This window comes from Triticum urartu, chromosome 6A (assembly GCF_056163025.1).
Source record: "Triticum urartu cultivar PI428250 chromosome 6A, HENAU_Tu73, whole genome shotgun sequence".
Lineage (NCBI taxonomy): Eukaryota > Viridiplantae > Streptophyta > Magnoliopsida > Poales > Poaceae > Triticum > Triticum urartu.
Genome location: NC_141878.1, coordinates 488,849,063 through 488,865,955, shown reverse-complemented (window position 1 = coordinate 488,865,955; position 16,893 = coordinate 488,849,063). Strand labels below are relative to the sequence as shown.

The window sequence follows — 16,893 nt, the reverse complement described above, 5'->3', positions numbered from 1 at the left end:
TGGGGTGCGGTAAATATTTCAGTTTCAGTTTTTGTCATAACTCCTTACTAGCCAAATTGTGACAACTACCGCCATCAACTATAACCTTGCACGCCTTACCAGGACCAACAACAAACTTTGTTTGAAAAAATTGCACCGCTGTTCTACAGAACTAGGAGTAACACTTAACACTTTGGGCGAGCAAACAATTGTAGGATAGTGTGTATCATAAGCATCTATTGAACCATCTTCATCTTCCTCCTAAATTATAGAATGAGGACACATCCACACAATGGGAGGATATTAAACAAGCGTGTGATGACATAGCCTTGCGTGATTTTAAGGATAAATTAATCTAGTCTCTAAAGGCTACTGGAAAATATATGGTCAAGTCTTTCTATAACCAACTTGTTATTAATAACTTGAACTTCCCTTTCAAGTATACTGGAAGACTAATTAAGGTCCCTCCCAATATTAAGTGTTTGTTTGGCTTGTTATGAGGAATAGTATCCTTGCTAAAGATAATCTCCTGAAAAGGGTGTGGTCAGGGGATTCCAAATGTGTTTTTTGTGGACACAATGAAACCGTGGATCACCTGCTCCTGAAGTGTTCGGTGGCCAAATGGTGCATTACAAAAAATCCTTTGGTCTAGGGGTGCTACCTGATAATTTGAATTCTTTGCTGACCTCTTGGGTTTCTGGTTTTGGCAATGAAAACAGGAAAATATTGTGTGTGGGCATCTTTGCCCTCCTATGGTCTATCTGGACCTGCAGGAATGATATATGTTTTGAACACAGAAGGACACTTAATCCTTTTTTGATTCTTCATAAAGCCTGTCGACTAACTGAAGCTTGGGCTGTATAATAGAAAAATGAGGAAAATCAAAAGGAAATGAAGTGGGCGGTAAAACTACTAGAGCGAGTAACAAGTGAAATCTTCCATGCTTCGAGGGGATGGCATCCTGGAGTGCTGAGAATTGAAGGTGGCTGACTCTGGAAGGTTCTCATGGTTGGTGGGAAGACATACTCTCATTCTGAAGCAGGGGGAGACCGAAGCTTGTGGACGAAGCTTTTGGGGTTATGCTTTTAGGTGTAGATGGTGTTTCGAGACATCGTTCGTTTAAACTTTGGATATATTTTGGGATGATTAGTAGCCGTAGTATTTGGCTCCTGGGTCAGGGGCTTTTAACTCTTCGCGTTGGCAGGTTGGGCTTCCCTAGAGTTTTATCTGTCGGGGGTGGAAGTTTGGGCTTGTCCTTGCTCCCTCGAAGTTGATCTCTGTTGATGTTGTTGTGTTGTGGTGGTGTAAAAACAAGTGTTATGGTTTTTGAAAATCGGAGGGAAACCCCTTTCCATAAAAAGCTAATGTTTTGTTAATTTTTCTTATTATTTTATCGTGTATCGTACTTTTTCGTTGTGTGGCACTAAAACAAGAATATACTACTCATGCTTTTTTATCTATGGTTCATTGGTTTCTAGTGTAAATCAAAGTTTCGTCGTATATCAACAAAAACCAGACACACAAATTTTGACACATTCAATGATAGGTCAATGCATACGGGTGATGGTAGAAAAAAAACTGTCCAGAGAAAATAAAACTGTACCAAAGACCAAGAGCGACTATGTCTCACTTCACAAGCCCGTCTCCCCTCAGGCACCGCTACTTATGGGCCAACCCAAATAGCTTCATGCAGGTTAGTATATTTTTCTCCTTTGTTTTTCCATCCATTCATTTTCTAGTTTTTTTATGTTTTAAAAACATTACAATAACATATCTTTTTAAACTTAAATTACTTTAAAAAACTAAAACCCTGAATTTGAAAAATGGTAACGCGGTGTAAAAATTGTTAACATATTTTTTCAAAAATGTTTATAGCATTAAAAATGTTGTGACTTTAAAAAATGTTCACATGTTTCAAAGGAAAAAATGTAAGTGACATATTTGAAAAGTGTTTATGCAATGTAAAAAATGTTACTGTAGTCCAATAAAAGTTATATTTCATCAAAAAAATGTATCATCCCATTTATAACAATGTTTAATGCGTATTTGAAAATGTTTCAATGTGTATTTGAAAAATGTATAATAAGTAGTCCAGAAAGTTTTCAAAAAGTAGATAAAATGTTAAACATCTATATAATTTTTTTCAGATATATACAAAATTTACAATGTGTATTCAAAAAGTAGATATCAAAATGTATATATAAATATCGTTAAATATTTATAAAAAATATTCCCAATGTATTGGAATATGTACAATGTCTATGAAAAAATAGACATGAGTGAAAAAATTAAAAGTAAAAAGGTAAAACCCCAAATAAATCCAATGAAAACCAAAGATGGAAATAAAGAAAACGGGAAGAAAGAACAATAATATGAATGAAAATGAATAAAAATGAAAAACAAAGAAAGAAAACATATGCAAACAGTGAAACTGACAAAGAAAACTCATGCGCAACTATAGTACTAAGTTGGCCTAGTAGCACCACGCCAGAGACGAGACTGAGTTTATGGGCTGTTTGGATCATTGCCCCCAAGGCACCCTACCAAAATATTGGTTGTTGACCAGCTCTAGGCCTTATTTATGCTATGTAATTTCGTCCATGAAAAAAGATGCTGGAATTATGAAGCCCATAATCTAGCTAGGTTTGCTACTACTCTAAATCAGGGGAGACACACATGGCTTGGTCTCCCCCACGTTACTCTTTGTATTCCGATGATTATCAATGAATAAAACCTAGTGGATTGTGCTAAAAGAAAATTGGATGCAAGCCGAATAATTGGTGTGCCAACATCTCCACAACAGCTCTAGTGCAATTCTCAGCCAATATTTTGGCAAGGCGTGGGCAGCCGATTCCTACACCAATATTTTGGCAAGCCCGCGATTGGCAAGGCTGGCGCTGGCTCAAACCAAACAGCCCCTAAGTCTCGCAAAGGGCGAGAAATAGTCCTGGCTCCAAGGATGATCGAGCCGAAAAAAAAACAAGTAGCCCTGACGAAGCCCACCAGAGGCCTAATTAGTACCAGGGCCTAAAGGGCTCTGCATCGTCGGTCCGCTCCGGAGTGTTGTGGTGGTTGCCCAGGCGCTCCACTGCGCATCGCCCCCACCTTTTTCATCGCATTCTACGAGACCCGCAGCCTCTTCTCTTCCTCCTCCCACCCGACCCGATCTCCTCCTAGGTTTCGCTCTCCACCACCGCGGAACGAACCGGAAATGGCGGCGCGGCACCTCAGATCCGGCCTCCCGCTCCTCCAAGCCCGCCTCGCGGCCACCGAATCCGCGGCCGTCGCTCAGGTCCCGATTCCCTTCCCTGTCCCCCCTCTTTGTTTGGCTCAATCAGAAGATGCCATTCCCCTCAGATTTCGGTAGCCCGTCGATCCCCTTAGCTGATCTAGGTTCGCCTTGTGTTGCTGACATCCCTGGATAGTTTCCCCCCCATTGATTCAAATCTGTCGTCTCGTCGAATCGATTTCGGTGTGATTTTTTCTTCGGTCGTTGGTTTTGACGTGTTATTTATGATGCAGGCGTCGAGGGGGTTGGCAACGCAGGCGGATAAGCCTAAGGAGAACAAGATCAAGGTAACTCGAGATCAGGCATTTGGTTGGATTGTTGCTGTTGTCGTTGTGTTGCGGTCTGCGGATGTACCAGTTTAGGACCGCGAGATTCTATCTATGTTCGTTGTGAGTGCCGCAGATTACTTTGACGGTCTGGTCAACTTATCAAGGGACCATAAGAATCATGCAACTGTTTATGTTTGCCTGCCTGCCTGCGCAAAGAAATCTACATTTTTCTTGTTGGGATCCCATATGTGATATGTCATTATGGCCGAAATGCCTTGATCTTGAGAAACGTAGCCTTTACTGGTTTTAAACTATTTCATATCCTGTTGGAGTGTAACCATGCTTGTTGCTATCACATACTGCAACAATCACTCAAATTAGTTTACTCAGCGAAGACAGATTGTTCACGTTGCATTTGTTTAGTGTATCAATCGCAGCACAAAAACGTTCATGCCATTGATGGATGTATTCTCTTGTCTTATGTTTTACATAATCTGTTTCAAACTTTTAATACTACTTGTGCAATTCAGTAAATTGGTTACTTGGTGGCTTTGTCTGTTGTTTTGTCCTTACTTGTGTTCTTATGCCATAATAGGTTCCAAAAGCTCTGTATGGTGGCACCGGCAACTATGCTAGTGCGTTGTTCCTTGCAGCAGCCAACGCAAATTCGTTGGAAAAAGTTGAATCTGAGATTCTCGATGTTGTAGGGGCATCCAAGAAGAGCCCTATGTTTTCTCAATTCATGAAGGACACATCAGTGCCTAAAGAAACCAGGGTGAAGGCTATAACTGAAATATTCTCTGAAGCCGGGTTTACTGACATCACAAAGAAATTCTTGTGTATGCTTCCAATCCACTCAACCTCTTATGTCTAATGAAGTTCATTGTAGGTGCTTATAATAAGAGATACTAAGTTATAGTTTTTAGCAGCATGTGCTTTAGTGATGTACCAATCCAAATGCATGGGACTATTTTTAGTTATTTTGTTTCCAATGTTGCTTGCTTTGTCAACAGTTTGCTTTCTTTTGCAGTAATATTTTCAATCAAAGTAACACTGTTTGCATTTCTTATCTGTTATGATGTTGTTTTCAGTTGTATTAGTTAACAACCTAATTTAAGTATCGATCGCAGGAATTTCTTTTCAATTAAGGTACATGGTATCACTGATAAGTGATGATATGCATACAATCTAAAACTTATAGAGAACTTAGTTATAAGGAATTTTATTCGCGTCTAATTTTTTCTTTTATGTGAAGCTGCATTGGCATCCAATGGAAGACTGAAATATGTTGAACGCATTGCTGAGAGATTTGTTGATTTGACCATGGCACATAGGGGGGAGGTGAAAGTTGTTGTCAGGACTGTTGTTGTAAGTTGATAACCTGATATCCCACTATTTATTTGTCTCTTGCTACTAAGAGCACTGTGTGTTTGACGCTGGTCGAATTTCTCAGTGTTCACTTTCATCACATATTAAAGGAAGTTTGATGCATGTGCATATGATTAGCCTTACCTTGATTCTTGGTAACATGAAATGACCAGTTGTTGTCTTCTTTCGTATATTAATTTGTTATGAAGTTCTTGTGCCTTCCTGGTTTACTACTGTTGTTTTTGTTGATATGTCCCTGTAGTTAGCTATAACCTATTCTTTCAAGCTGGAAGTAGGGTTGCCTTCTGCTCCGCACCAACAGAAACCAACTGCAACTAAAATGCTTGTTAGTTGGGTTCTCTCCTTTCATGTGCCTAATAGTATGGCATGATCCAGTGAACTAACAAATTGCTGCCTTTGGGGGTTTAGTACTCATTGAGATAAAATAGGATTTTTTTTGTTTGCAAAAATGTTTAAATGCAGATAATATTTTAGAAGTTACCTGCATGAGCTAAAATTCATTCCTTAAAATTATAAAGTTGAGTTGAATTGATCCGAAACTATTGAGTTGGAACGTTTGTACTTGCCATCACTCAAAGTTCAACTCTTAACAGGCTTATCTTAGAATTCCTGCCATATGTTAACGAGGAGCTATTACCTTGATAAATTGTGGAAAACTTGTCATGTTTTTTAAGCTGGTTTGTCAATGCGTGGATGCATTCTCTGTGCAACTTCTGTTATAGATCCTGACTGTGTTGACAATAGTTTGGTTTTGGTTGCTGACTTATCTGTTTTGTGCTGATAGCCACTTCCTGAGAAGGAGGAGAAAGAACTTAAGGAGACCTTGCGTGATATCCTTGGGAAAGACAAAACCATCTTGGTTGAACAAAAGGTAAGTCCTTGATCCACAAGGTATCTCTATAGCATGTGAGGTGTCAAGTAATATTGAACAAACTTCAAATTGTACTTTCTCTGCAGATTGACCAGGGTATCATGGGAGGACTGGTGATTGAATTTGGGCAGAAGGTGTTTGACATGTCGATCAGGACTAGGGCGAAGCAAATGGAGGCATTCTTGAGGCAACCCTTTGACATCTAACTGCCTTTTGGATCCAAATCAACACCAGAGTGCAGTGGTTGCGCTGCTGAAGGTTCCCTCATGCCTGCTTCTTTGATGTGGTCTTGAAATAAAAGCTTTCCTTTACAAGAGAACAGCACTCTGTTTTATTTTGTCTTGTGGGTTAGGAAGAAGCCTGCTGAACAATCTTTAATTTCCTTTCTACCAAAAACATGGATAAAAACATGAAGAGAGGTCATGGAAAGTTTTTAATTCAAGTGTTTGTAATTTTGTTTGAAGTGCTCTCTTTTACTCGTATTCAGTGAGTATGAATTGTGAAATAATATGATGACAGTACATTTTGCTGCATTTTCCCATGAGCATTGGTTGAGCCTATCAGATATGTTAGATATGGATCATATCTAGCGCCCCAACCTACACAATGAATCTATATAATTTTCCTTTCACAACCATAGTGATCGGGACTCCCGGAATGACATGAATCTATATAATTTTCCTTTCACAACCATAGTGATCGGGACTCCCGGAATGACGCCGACTTCATCTAAAAGGGGAAAGTTTGTCTACGCTAGTTGACTGAAACCGCCACATTTCTCATGTTGGATGTCGGTTCTCTGCAACTGGCAGCTACCCGATCGACTAGTCCAAGAATAGCTCTGAAACCGCACCCTTTTTGTTCGACGATACACGGAAATCCGTTAACCAATCCACCCCGAGACACAAGAAAGGCCATGCATAGCAACACGTGATGCACTCACATAATACGCGTGGGTTGCCCCGACGCGTGCCGCTCGCTTCCTGGATGCGTAGACCAAACTTCGGTACAAGAAACACCTTAGCTCTGGCTGGCCTAATAAGCGGGGTGGCATGAGTTGGCTTGGAAGAATCAACGAGGGCGACCCCTCAAGTCACTCGAGCTGCCGAAGCAACCCAAAGCCTCCGCCTCACTCTTCCAAGCAAGCCATGCAGTTAGGCTAGCTAAGTAGCCAAGCTCTAGCGGCTGCCCATTCCTCCGTCCATGCCCTCCCCCTCTCCTCCTCCTCGTCGTCGTCCCGCCACCACCGATGTCTTGCGCGGCGGCGGAGGCCGGGCTGGTGGCCATGGACTGCGTGGTGGTGTGCTGCTGCTGCCCGTGCCTGGTGCTGCAGATCACCGTGTTCCTCTTCGTCCGGCTGCCCCGGAAGGTGGTGGTCAAGTCCAAGAGGGTCTTTCTGCGGCGATGGCACAGGAGGAGGAGGAGATCGGCATCCGCCGCCGCGAAGAGGCTCTCCAGAAGCGGCAGCACGGCCTCGTCCTCCGGCATGAGGCGGCTCGAGGAGCTGCTGGACGGCGATTTCAGAGCCACCTTCAGGGATATCAACGGAGGGGAGTGCAGCGGCAGCGACGGCGACGTCCGCGGTAGCTGGAAGGAGAAATGCTTCGCCATGGACGACTACGATGGCGGTGTCGGCTGGAAGCAGAGGTGCTTCGCCGTCGACAGCTGCGACGACGACGGCGTGTGGGAGGCGCTGGTGGGGCAGGAGGGGCTCTTCTGGTTCGGGAGCTTCTGGGGCCGGACGGAGCAGGGCGACCCCGTGTCTTCCGAGGATCAGATGTACGCAGGCTTGAGCCTGCCGGTAGTTCTAGAGAGAGTGCGGGATTAGGCACCGATGATGATGCAGTTTGATGCAAGCGGCTTGCATTGCAGCTTCTAAATGAGGTTTCTACTTTTCCATCCGGCCAAGGATTTTATCCAGAGTAGCAGCTATTACATCATTTGGTCAGTGCACTGACCCCCTACTGTACATATGTTATCATCATGGTACGCCTATTATCAATCAAAGGAACAATTCCTGAACAATAAACAGCGGGTTTCAGTTTAATCACTGCAGAGAGACAGATAGAGACCGGAAGAGCAGTCTAGAAATAGTTCGAGTTAAGAACGCTGATCCTTCTCCGGACCTGATCCTCGGAGGAAACGGTTATGTAACCACGCCTTTTGGGGCGGCAAAGCTGTGTAACCACCTCGTGTTGCTTTGTTCAGTATACCTGGTTTGGACGTATATACTTTGCCCACCCGGTACGCCCGTGCGTGCGTTTCGTGGTGCACCTGGACCGCACGTCGTCGCCGCGGTCGGCATCGGTCAATCGGCCGTGACAGCAACTTCATCCCGTAGCTGTCTCGCTGATGATTGATTGCTTGTTGCCCGCCAGCTGCACGGGCCGAGACGAGGGGTACGTACAGATCAAGTCACGCAAAACGGACACGCTTGCCTGATGACCACCGCGCTCTACTCTACCCTAAAGCAGCCGCGATATCAGGCGTACGCGTATGGCGACTCAGATGAGCAACTGGACGAAGATCTCACTGTTCAGGGCCCACCTGCACTGCACGTGCAGCTCCACTCCACGGGCACGGCTTCGGCCCTGCTGCAACTGCGCCGTACGCCGAATAGCAAGTCGCCTCGGCCGAGGAGATGCCCGCGGTCTCATGCAGAATCCCTCGTCAGCCGCGCCGCGGATCGCCTTGGCCGAGGAGATCCTCGCGGTCGCGGCAGCCCGAATCCTTCGTAACCCGCGCGCGCGGACGCTCGCGTCTCATCCGTGCCGATGCCGCGGAAGTGCACCGCGACGCCGACGAGAAGACGCACGCCCCACCCGGCCACCCCGGCGCCGAAACGTTAGGGCATGTCAATGCTGACCTTCAAACCACCGTAATGCACGGTCTGGACGCTATTTTGCCATAGAACATGGTCATGTATTAATCTACAGGTCTCTTTGTTGTCAGTGGCGAAGCTAGCAGCGAGTTACGCCTAGGGCTAAGCAAGGTTGAACATCAAATTCTTCAAATTTTCAGTACTTTGTAGAAAGGGATTATAAAGAATCTTAGTATTAGGCCTAGGGCTATAGCCCTAGTTGCCCTAGGCTTGTCTCCGCCACTGTTTGTTGTGGCTGCTCCACATTGACGCCGGCTCAGAACGGACGCGACCTCTCATTGACGAGCCGGTCGGCATTAAACACAGCGCCACTTGGCTCCTCGCGTTCATCGGCTATTTAAACGAGGCAGGCGCTAGGCAAAAACTGCACCATAACTTCGCTCCCCAGCTCCTCCTTGCAGCATATTCTTCACACTCTTCATGGCATCCAATGAGCAGGAAGAGGGTTTTTTTTGGCATAAAAGCTGGCTGAGTGGCCCGCCTAGCCCGCCGGATACGAGCTAGGCAACTCGCTGCTCCACCTCCCTCGTCGCTCGAGGCCGCTAATATCACGGGCGAGGCTGCAGGCGCATGGAGGAGCAAGTGGCCGCTCCAAATCGATGTGTGGTTCAGCAACTCGCCGCTCCAAGCCAGCTCATGGAGTCGCACGGCGGCACGAGCAAAGTTATTGTCGTGGACGAGGCAGTGTCGTACCTCTCCTCCCGCGCCATCCACCATCAATGTGCGCGGAACTGCGCCCTGCCGGCGAAGAAAGAAGTTGGCGTCGTGGTGGTCAACAAGGCGGCCAGCATGTCCGCGGCCGCCGGCGACAGCCAGGAGAAGTAGATCATCGGAGGCCGTTGCAGCCTGGCTCCCATGAAGGCCAGCGCCGACACGTCGCCGGTGTGCACAACCGGTGTCTTGCCCTCTTTGCAGTCCATCGTCGTCCCCCGCCCCCAAAACCAATCTTGATCCGTGCTTCACGGAAGAGGAGGCCACTCCGATGAGCAGCGCAGCCGGACATAGGGAAAGTATGGGGAAGCGGAGGCTATTATTCCCCTCTCGGTGAAGCATATTCCTCCAACGCATATGGCAGTCCGATGAGCGGGCTGCTGGACATGAAGAAGACATGTCAGCGGAGGGGGCGGGGCTTCATTTTCCGAGGCTCATGGTCGATCGAAGATGGGGAACGGGCACTGGTGATCATTTTAGTCTATGTTTAGAGTCCTTTCTAGTTGAAAAATGTCTAAATGTAATGAATTTGCTCCGGTTTAGATAAAAATCATCCGGTTTTATGTAAAAAACATATAAGTGTGAATGAATATTGTTCAGTTTATTTGATTTTGAATCAAATTTGTTCATTCTCATTGAATTTCATTTGAAATATAATCGGACATATGTGGCTAGCTTTGGATGGCCGGATCCTGCATGAGTGTCACAGACTGGTCCCCTATCCGCGGATAGATGCAGGAACAAATTTCCGGGTCAATGTTGAAAATGCCCTTATAGGGGTTTCTAACCGATCCCCTATAACCGGTTAGAGGAGTAAAAAAATTGATTTTACTCCTCTGACTAGCACCTAGACGATCCTCAATAACCATTAGAGGAGGATAATTTATTCTCCGCCCCTTATCTCTAGCCTATATTTGCTCGGCCGCTACTGCTTGGAGAAACCCCCCCCCCCTCCGCTGCCTCATCCCCCCCACTCCTGTGCTGCATCTACGCCGGCCTCATCCTTCCCGCCCCCGCCAGCTACCACTCGCCACTGCGGACGCTTCGTAGTGGTCCTTAACCACCCGGAATTGTGCCTCTCTCGCCCCGTGCGCGGTGCAAAATTGATAGATCTACGGCTGATGTCGCAGCCGGATTTGACGCACCCGGCGGCCGGCAATTGCGTCTTTGTCATGGATTGGCCGGGTGCCGAATCGCATAGCCCCTGCAATGCCTCTGCGCCGCATGTAGGTATGGCATCCTCCTCTAATCGCTTGGATTTCACTCCGTCACTCGTCGGCGGTTCATCAACAAAGACATGACCGGTCTCGGCACTGGCCCAGCAGCTCGTCGGCTCCCCGTTGCTGGTCATAAAGTGCCACAACTGCCCGTGGTAGGTAGTGCGCCGAGTTTCAACCACGCCGGAACACCCCGTATTGGTGTTCTTGGATGAGCATGCAAAGAAGTGGCTTGTGAAGAAAAAAAGATCATCGATGATAGGGACTATGAGACGGCAAGGTCGGCTATGGCAGCAATGAAGCACGCGGCAAGGATGCAGGCATAGCAGGAGGGGCAGGACGCAAGGATGGCGGAGGAGCAGGCGGCATGGATGGAGTGCAGGAAGTGATCCGTCACGCTCGAGCATTGATTTCGTTTTGGTATGGCCGAATTGTTGAACTATAATTTATGTTGCTTTATTGTGTTTGTTTCGAACTATTGATTAAATTGAAATGGTTTGTATCGTATGATCGACGTGCATGAATCTAAGAATCCACATTTACAAATGTGGATATGCGACAATCCAAAATGTATACAGAGAGCATGATTTGCAAGTGTGTGTAGATGCTCTAGGGGGCCAACCCCCTACTAGGCGGGCAAGAGGCAACGGGGCCCGCGTCTCCTGCGGCAGCACGAATCTCAAAGCGCAGCAAAGGCGTGGCCGGGCCTCTGCCACTTGTCCCCTCACGTGGCCGAAACGCCGCCTGTCCTTTTCCGTTCCGCTCGGCTGCACTCGGCCGGCCGTCCGTCCGTGGAACCAACCAACCGCGCTGCGCCGTCGATGGACTGTACCGTCCGAGCCCGCGTCAGGAGCCCGTCGCCGGCCGTCTCCCGCTTCTCCGGAGAGGGGCGGCGCCGCCAGGCGTCCAGGGTCTCCTTCCGGCGCATGGCGTCCGCGACTCCAGTGGAGGAGCCCGCGGCGGCGGCGGTGGCTGAGGCGGAGCCGCGGCCGAGCGGCGCCTCTTTCATCCGCCACCACCTCAGGAGCCTCGCCGCGTACCAGCCCATCCTGCCCTTCGAGGTATCCCTATCCGTCCGACGCCTAGACTCTCCTCTACTGTGTAGTGAAAGATGCTCCGCTTTTCGCTGCGCTTGCGAGGTGCTTGTGGAAATGTCGCGCGGCGCCGTGCTTGTGCTTCGGGAAGGAAATGTTTTAAAACGAGCTCCTGTGGCGTCTCAGCTAGCTGAATTTAGTTTCGAAGTTGTAATCTGCGATTCCTTCATGTTGTTTGACCAATTTGGAAAATTGGAACTCTTGCTAGGTGCTATCTGCTCGGCTGGGGCGTAAACCAGAGGATATAATCAAGCTGGACGCCAATGAAAATCCATATGGTCCACCACCGGAGGTGCGTACTTCCAATTCCCGTATTCGGAGTAGTCTAAATCCATACGTCGATGAGTGCTTACCTCTATGGCGTTGTACTTTGGGCATTCACAAAGGACATGACATCTCAGTAGCAACATTTCTACTTTTGTTAGAGTGAGTCTTAAAGTTCAATTAAAAAAATTAGTAGTATACTAGTATCAAATATCTTTTTGAGTCTGTAACAGAAAATATCATATCTATATATGAGCAACAAAAGCACCAAGATAATCCATACCTTCCCCTTTTCTGTATCTAATGGATTCCTGTATCTGTACAGGTAGCTGCAGCATTAGGAAATTTAAAGTTCCCTTATGTCTACCCTGATCCTGAAAGCCGCCATTTGCGTGCTGCTCTCGCTGAAGATTCTGGGCTTGAAACTGAGCACATACTTGTTGGATGCGGTGCCGATGAGCTAATTGATTTGATTATGAGGTTAGTTTGTAGCTCATCTTGCACCTGCTTTTTGTTGAAATCTTCATCTCAAAGTTGAGTAATCATGAATGGTGCCAATACAGATGTGTACTTGAACCAGGCGACAAAATTGTAGATTGCCCTCCAACTTTTACCATGTATGAGTTTGATGCTTCAGTCAATGCTGCACTTGTTATCAAAGGTAGCTAATGATCTCTTGGTCTTTTATTTATCAAACCTTCCATGATTTTTATCTGTTAAACCTTATTTAATTTCTGAACCTGATTTGATATGCCATTCATCGTTCTTTGCTGTAGTCCCAAGACTTCCTGATTTCTCCCTAGACATCGCAAACATTGTCAAAATGGTTGAACAGGAGAAGCCAAAATGCATATTTTTGACATCTCCTAACAACCCAGATGGCAGGTATATCATTGCCACTCAATACTTGTGTCAATTTGTTTGCTTATTGTTCATATTGCAGTGTTTTAAAAATCATTTCAATTTTATTTGTCAGTGTAATCAATGATGAGGATCTTTTAAAGATCCTTGACCTTCCGGTACTTGTAGTGCTGGATGAAGCATATGTTGAGTTTTCGAGCCTTCAATCAAGGATGACATGGGTTAAGAAGCATGATAATTTGATTGTTCTCCGAACATTCAGCAAACGAGCAGGTGTGTGATTTGTGTTCTATCGTTTTAGTGTGTACATGAAGGTTATGTGTTATGAAGAATCAGAAGGAAGTGAATTTATTCACGAATTACTGGTGATGTAGGTTTAGCTGGGCTTCGTGTGGGTTATGGAGCATTTCCTCTAAGCATTATTGAGTACTTATGGCGGGCCAAGCAGCCTTATAATGTTTCTGTGGCAGCAGAAGTCTCTGCATGTGCTGCCTTGCAGAACCCAGTCTATTTGGAGGTACATCTTTCACAAAGATAATTCAAATGTAACATTATTTGAAAATTTGAACTTGGCTAATACGTCTGTTGGACCTTTCATTCTTCAAGAGCGTGAAAAATCTGCTACTACAAGAGAGGGAGAGGCTGTATAATCTTCTCAAAGGAATACCTTACCTGAAACCATTTCCCAGTCATGCTAACTTCATTCTGTGTGAAGTCACGTCAGGAAAAGATGCAAAGAAAATAAAGGTATGGCTTGCTTATTATTGCACTGTCCAAGTTTCTGCCTTATTTCATTGAGATAATATAGCCCCTTTAATTGTGATTTTGAGGTGACAAAATTTTGAGAACCTGGAACTGCCATATGGGTTATCTGTATTCGAGATCATTGCTATTCACACTTTTAATAATATATGCAATTTACGTCCCATTGAACAATACAGGGCATGCAACTTTATTCACTTGAATTGGTGAAAAATATTTGCAGGAGGATCTTGCAAAGATGGGAGTGATGATTCGCCACTACGACAAGAAGGAACTGAAGGGTTATATTCGTATTTCAGTTGGAAAGCCTGAGCACACTGATGCACTAATGGAAGGCTTCAAAGCACTCAAACTTTGAGAATTTGCCACGATTTACTTTGATGGAAGCAGTGAAGAGCTTATTGAGTATGTGTCTACCCATTACTAGGCTTGTAGTACACTGGATGCAGTCTATCAAGTAGACACTGCTTCCCTCCAACATCGGTAAAGTGCATTCTTCAGATTTCAAGCCAACCAGGGTCAGTTAGTTTTCAATAAAATATCTATGTTTAGCTAGTGCTGTAGTCCAAACCATTTAGCCATAAACTCTGTTTCAGCAAAGTTACTGTGCAGAGCAAGACTTTTTTGTAGAGGTTGAGTTCCTGAATGATGTTGCTTCTTTCTGTCTTGGCATACATATATACTTGCTTGTTTGGTTGCTCATTGGAAAGTTGAAGGTTCTATGGTGAATAAAGACGCCATTACCATAATCTTACCTTACTTCTAGCAGTGGTTTTTCAGTACAATATCATGAGGAGCTGCACTCTTCAAGGTTCAACACAACCTTTGCACAACACTTTGACTTTATTATACTTCAAACGAAATACAGTGAAGGACAGTTTATCGGGGAAAAAAATACAGTGAAGGAAGCTGATAGCAAATGAAAGCAACCAGTTTTTGTTCCATTTTATTTAGGTATATATATTTGTGGCTGATGGCCATTACAACGGCCAAGCATCTTTATTTAGTTTCTGGCAACTGGCACGGGGAGTCGGGGACTTGGTGCAGGCGTGCAGCTGCGGCTCCATGGATGGACGCTCACTGGTACTGGCTGGCGAGCTTGCCTTCCTTGACAATGTAGTTGGGCTCCGGGAAGTCCTGCCCCTTGAAGTACCTCTCCAGCATGTCCTTCACACCGGCCGCGTACCTCAGCTGCACCACATACATTGTTTACCGGTTAGCCATGGAGCATAGCGACTAGCGAGGCTTGGAGCTTGCTGTGTGGTGCTACTGACCTGGCCGTCGATGGTGGTGCCGGAGATGTGCGGGGTCATGGCGTTGTTGGGCATGTACCTCCACGGGTGCTCCTTGGGCGCCGGCTGCGGGTACCACACGTCGCCGCCGTATCCTGATCATTTTTTGAAACTGGTTAGTGTTATTTGAAGATGAGCATGGCGGGTGTATATTTGTACAGAAGGAATGTGTGTGTGTGTGTGAGAGAGAGAGAGAGCAGACCGGAGTTCATCTGTTCTTACCAGCGATGTGCCCACTCTTGCAAGCGTCTGCCACTGCCTGAGTATCCATGATCGCTCCACGAGCATTGTTCACGATGATGACGCCTTTCTTCATCTTGGCGATCTTCTCCTTGTTGAACATGCCCCTGGAAAAAGAACAAACAAAGAGAGAAGCAATCACAAGATGGACAAAATATACGCTGGCGATCAAGTTGGTTCTCGTAGTGATTTATTTACTTTGTCTTCTCGGTGAGCGGCATGTTGAGCACGACGACGTCGCACTTGGGCAGCATGGCGTCGAGGTCCTCCTCGAAGGCGGCGCCGAGCTCCTCCTCGAGCGCGGCGTCGACGCGGAGCCTGTCGTGGTAGAGCAGGTTGCAGCCGAAGGGCTTGAGGCGCTGGAGCAGCAGCTTCCCGATGCGGCCGGCGCCGACGGTGCCCACCGTCTTGCCCTCCAGGTCGTAGGCCCGGTGCGCGATGCCGGCGAGGTCCCACTCCCCGCTGATGGCCTGGTGGTGGCCCGGCAGGAAGTTGCGCATGAGGACCAGGATGCGCATCAGCTGGTCCTCCGCCACCGACACCGTGTTGCTGCCCGTGACCTCGGCCACGGTGAGCCCCGCGGCCGCCGCCGCCGGCAGCTCGATGTGGTCGGAGCCGATCCCGGCCGTGAGGAGCAGCTCCAGGTTCTTGCCGCGCCTGATCCGGTCCGCGCTCACGTACGCCGGGTGGAACGGCGTGGTGATGAGCACGTGCGCGTCCGCGATGTGCTTCTCCAGCTCTGCGTGCAAACGGTTTCCGTTAGTGATAGTGGCACGTAACGTAATGTTGTAGCCGTGGTAGTACGTGGTGACTGACCGCAGTTGGGGCCGTCCTTGTCGTCGGTGACGATGTACTGGTGGCCCTGCGACTCGAGCCAGCTGCGGATGCCCAGCGCGTTCTCCACGCACCCCACGAAGTTGGGGTTCTGCCCCGCGTACTCGCCGCCCTTGTAGAACACGCCCACGATCTTCTTGCTGCCCGGGGACGCCTGGACAACGTAAACAGAACAGAGATGAACCCACCGCTAGCACATTTTTAACATGATCGACAATTCACGTGTGCATTGTCAAAAGTGTCAAGACGCATCTAGAGGCTAGTGATAAGTAAGGAAAATAACGTTACATGAAGGCTCCTGGTGAGGGACGACTCCAAGGCCCGGACCACCTGCTGCGTCGCGTTTTTCATGGCCATGGACGACAGTAACCGACGACGGTGGCTGATGGGCAAGAGCTGGTCGTGCTCGAAATCAGCTGGATTGGTGTGCGCTGGTAGGTAGTGGTACTGCACTACTGCTGCTGCGAGTGGGCTGTGTGGGAATCGAACACTGAGCTCGGTGCACATATATAGGGGCGCCGCGCAGGAGCCGTGCAGTACCCATCGACTGCTCACTGTAGTGTAGGTTCTCCATTCCCGCCGGTCGTGGACGCACCGCCGAGCGGGTGCACCTGGGCTGGGCTGGGCTGGGCGGAATCAAAAATAGCAGCCGGGGAGGCGATTGAGATGTCTGGCGCGACGGCAAAAGAGTGCTCCCTCATACGTGTCTGTGTCTTAGATTTGATTGAAATAAAATAAGGCCCGGCCTTATTCCTTAAAATCAGTGGAGAAGATGATTAGACTAGAAAGAAAAGAAGAAGAAAAAAACAACCGTAGGATGAAGTGGGAGCACGGATGAGATGGGAAGGGAGCAGGCAAGCCGGATCCGCAAAAGAGGCAGGCTGCTTGCTTGCTCGACACATGAGTGGGATCCGGCTTGCCTGCTCCCTCTTCATGCTTC

General features: G+C 47.3%; 4 protein-coding genes across 4 annotated transcripts; 3 read left to right on the top strand and 1 right to left on the bottom strand.

Moving 5' to 3' along the window:
- The first annotated feature begins 3,058 nt into the window (after window positions 1-3,058).
- On the top strand, window positions 3,059-6,330 carry ATP5 (delta subunit of Mt ATP synthase). The gene is made up of 6 exons (XM_048679624.2): window positions 3,059-3,271; window positions 3,502-3,555; window positions 4,133-4,376; window positions 4,793-4,905; window positions 5,711-5,797; window positions 5,884-6,330. The coding sequence occupies exons 1-6, from the start codon at window positions 3,191-3,193 to the stop codon at window positions 6,001-6,003; spliced, it is 699 nt and encodes a 232-aa protein (XP_048535581.1). The 5' UTR covers window positions 3,059-3,190; the 3' UTR covers window positions 6,004-6,330.
- A 164-nt stretch (window positions 6,331-6,494) lies between these two features.
- LOC125514312 (uncharacterized) lies at window positions 6,495-7,844 on the top strand. Its single transcript, XM_048679626.2, has one exon. The coding sequence runs from the start codon at window positions 7,047-7,049 to the stop codon at window positions 7,623-7,625; it is 579 nt and encodes a 192-aa protein (XP_048535583.1). The 5' UTR covers window positions 6,495-7,046; the 3' UTR covers window positions 7,626-7,844.
- A 3,492-nt stretch (window positions 7,845-11,336) lies between these two features.
- Window positions 11,337-14,289, top strand: LOC125514310 (histidinol-phosphate aminotransferase, chloroplastic). The gene is made up of 9 exons (XM_048679623.2): window positions 11,337-11,667; window positions 11,909-11,992; window positions 12,290-12,444; window positions 12,528-12,625; window positions 12,741-12,849; window positions 12,941-13,098; window positions 13,200-13,342; window positions 13,432-13,572; window positions 13,811-14,289. Exons 1-9 carry the CDS (start codon window positions 11,428-11,430, stop codon window positions 13,943-13,945), a joined length of 1,263 nt encoding a protein of 420 aa, XP_048535580.1. The 5' UTR covers window positions 11,337-11,427; the 3' UTR covers window positions 13,946-14,289.
- Window positions 14,290-14,507: 218 nt separating this feature from the next.
- Window positions 14,508-16,445, bottom strand: LOC125514309 (formate dehydrogenase 2, mitochondrial). Its single transcript, XM_048679622.2, has 6 exons — window positions 16,242-16,445; window positions 15,936-16,107; window positions 15,318-15,858; window positions 15,102-15,226; window positions 14,862-14,974; window positions 14,508-14,778 (listed from the first exon to the last, which is right to left on the bottom strand). Exons 1-6 carry the CDS (start codon window positions 16,308-16,310, stop codon window positions 14,665-14,667), a joined length of 1,134 nt encoding a protein of 377 aa, XP_048535579.1. The 5' UTR covers window positions 16,311-16,445; the 3' UTR covers window positions 14,508-14,664.
- Between the last annotated feature and the right edge of the window lie 448 nt (window positions 16,446-16,893).

Excerpts from the sequence above, each read along its gene's own strand:
- ATP5 (XM_048679624.2), top strand. The coding sequence starts at position 3,191 with ATGGCGGCGCGGCACCTCAGATCCGGCCTCCCGCTCCTCCAAGCCCGC. Across the intron at positions 3,556-4,132 it reads CTAAGGAGAACAAGATCAAG|GTTCCAAAAGCTCTGTATGG; the intron begins GTAACTCGAGAT and ends ATGCCATAATAG. Across the intron at positions 4,906-5,710 it reads TTGTTGTCAGGACTGTTGTT|CCACTTCCTGAGAAGGAGGA; the intron begins GTAAGTTGATAA and ends TTGTGCTGATAG.
- LOC125514312 (XM_048679626.2), top strand. The coding sequence starts at position 7,047 with ATGTCTTGCGCGGCGGCGGAGGCCGGGCTGGTGGCCATGGACTGCGTG.
- LOC125514310 (XM_048679623.2), top strand. The coding sequence starts at position 11,428 with ATGGACTGTACCGTCCGAGCCCGCGTCAGGAGCCCGTCGCCGGCCGTC. Across the intron at positions 12,850-12,940 it reads CCTAACAACCCAGATGGCAG|TGTAATCAATGATGAGGATC; the intron begins GTATATCATTGC and ends TTTATTTGTCAG. Across the intron at positions 13,343-13,431 it reads AGAACCCAGTCTATTTGGAG|AGCGTGAAAAATCTGCTACT; the intron begins GTACATCTTTCA and ends TCATTCTTCAAG.
- LOC125514309 (XM_048679622.2), bottom strand. The coding sequence starts at position 16,310 with ATGGCCATGAAAAACGCGACGCAGCAGGTGGTCCGGGCCTTGGAGTCG. Across the intron at positions 15,859-15,935 it reads CAAGGACGGCCCCAACTGCG|AGCTGGAGAAGCACATCGCG; the intron begins GTCAGTCACCAC and ends GTTTGCACGCAG. Across the intron at positions 14,779-14,861 it reads GCACCACCATCGACGGCCAG|CTGAGGTACGCGGCCGGTGT; the intron begins GTCAGTAGCACC and ends TATGTGGTGCAG.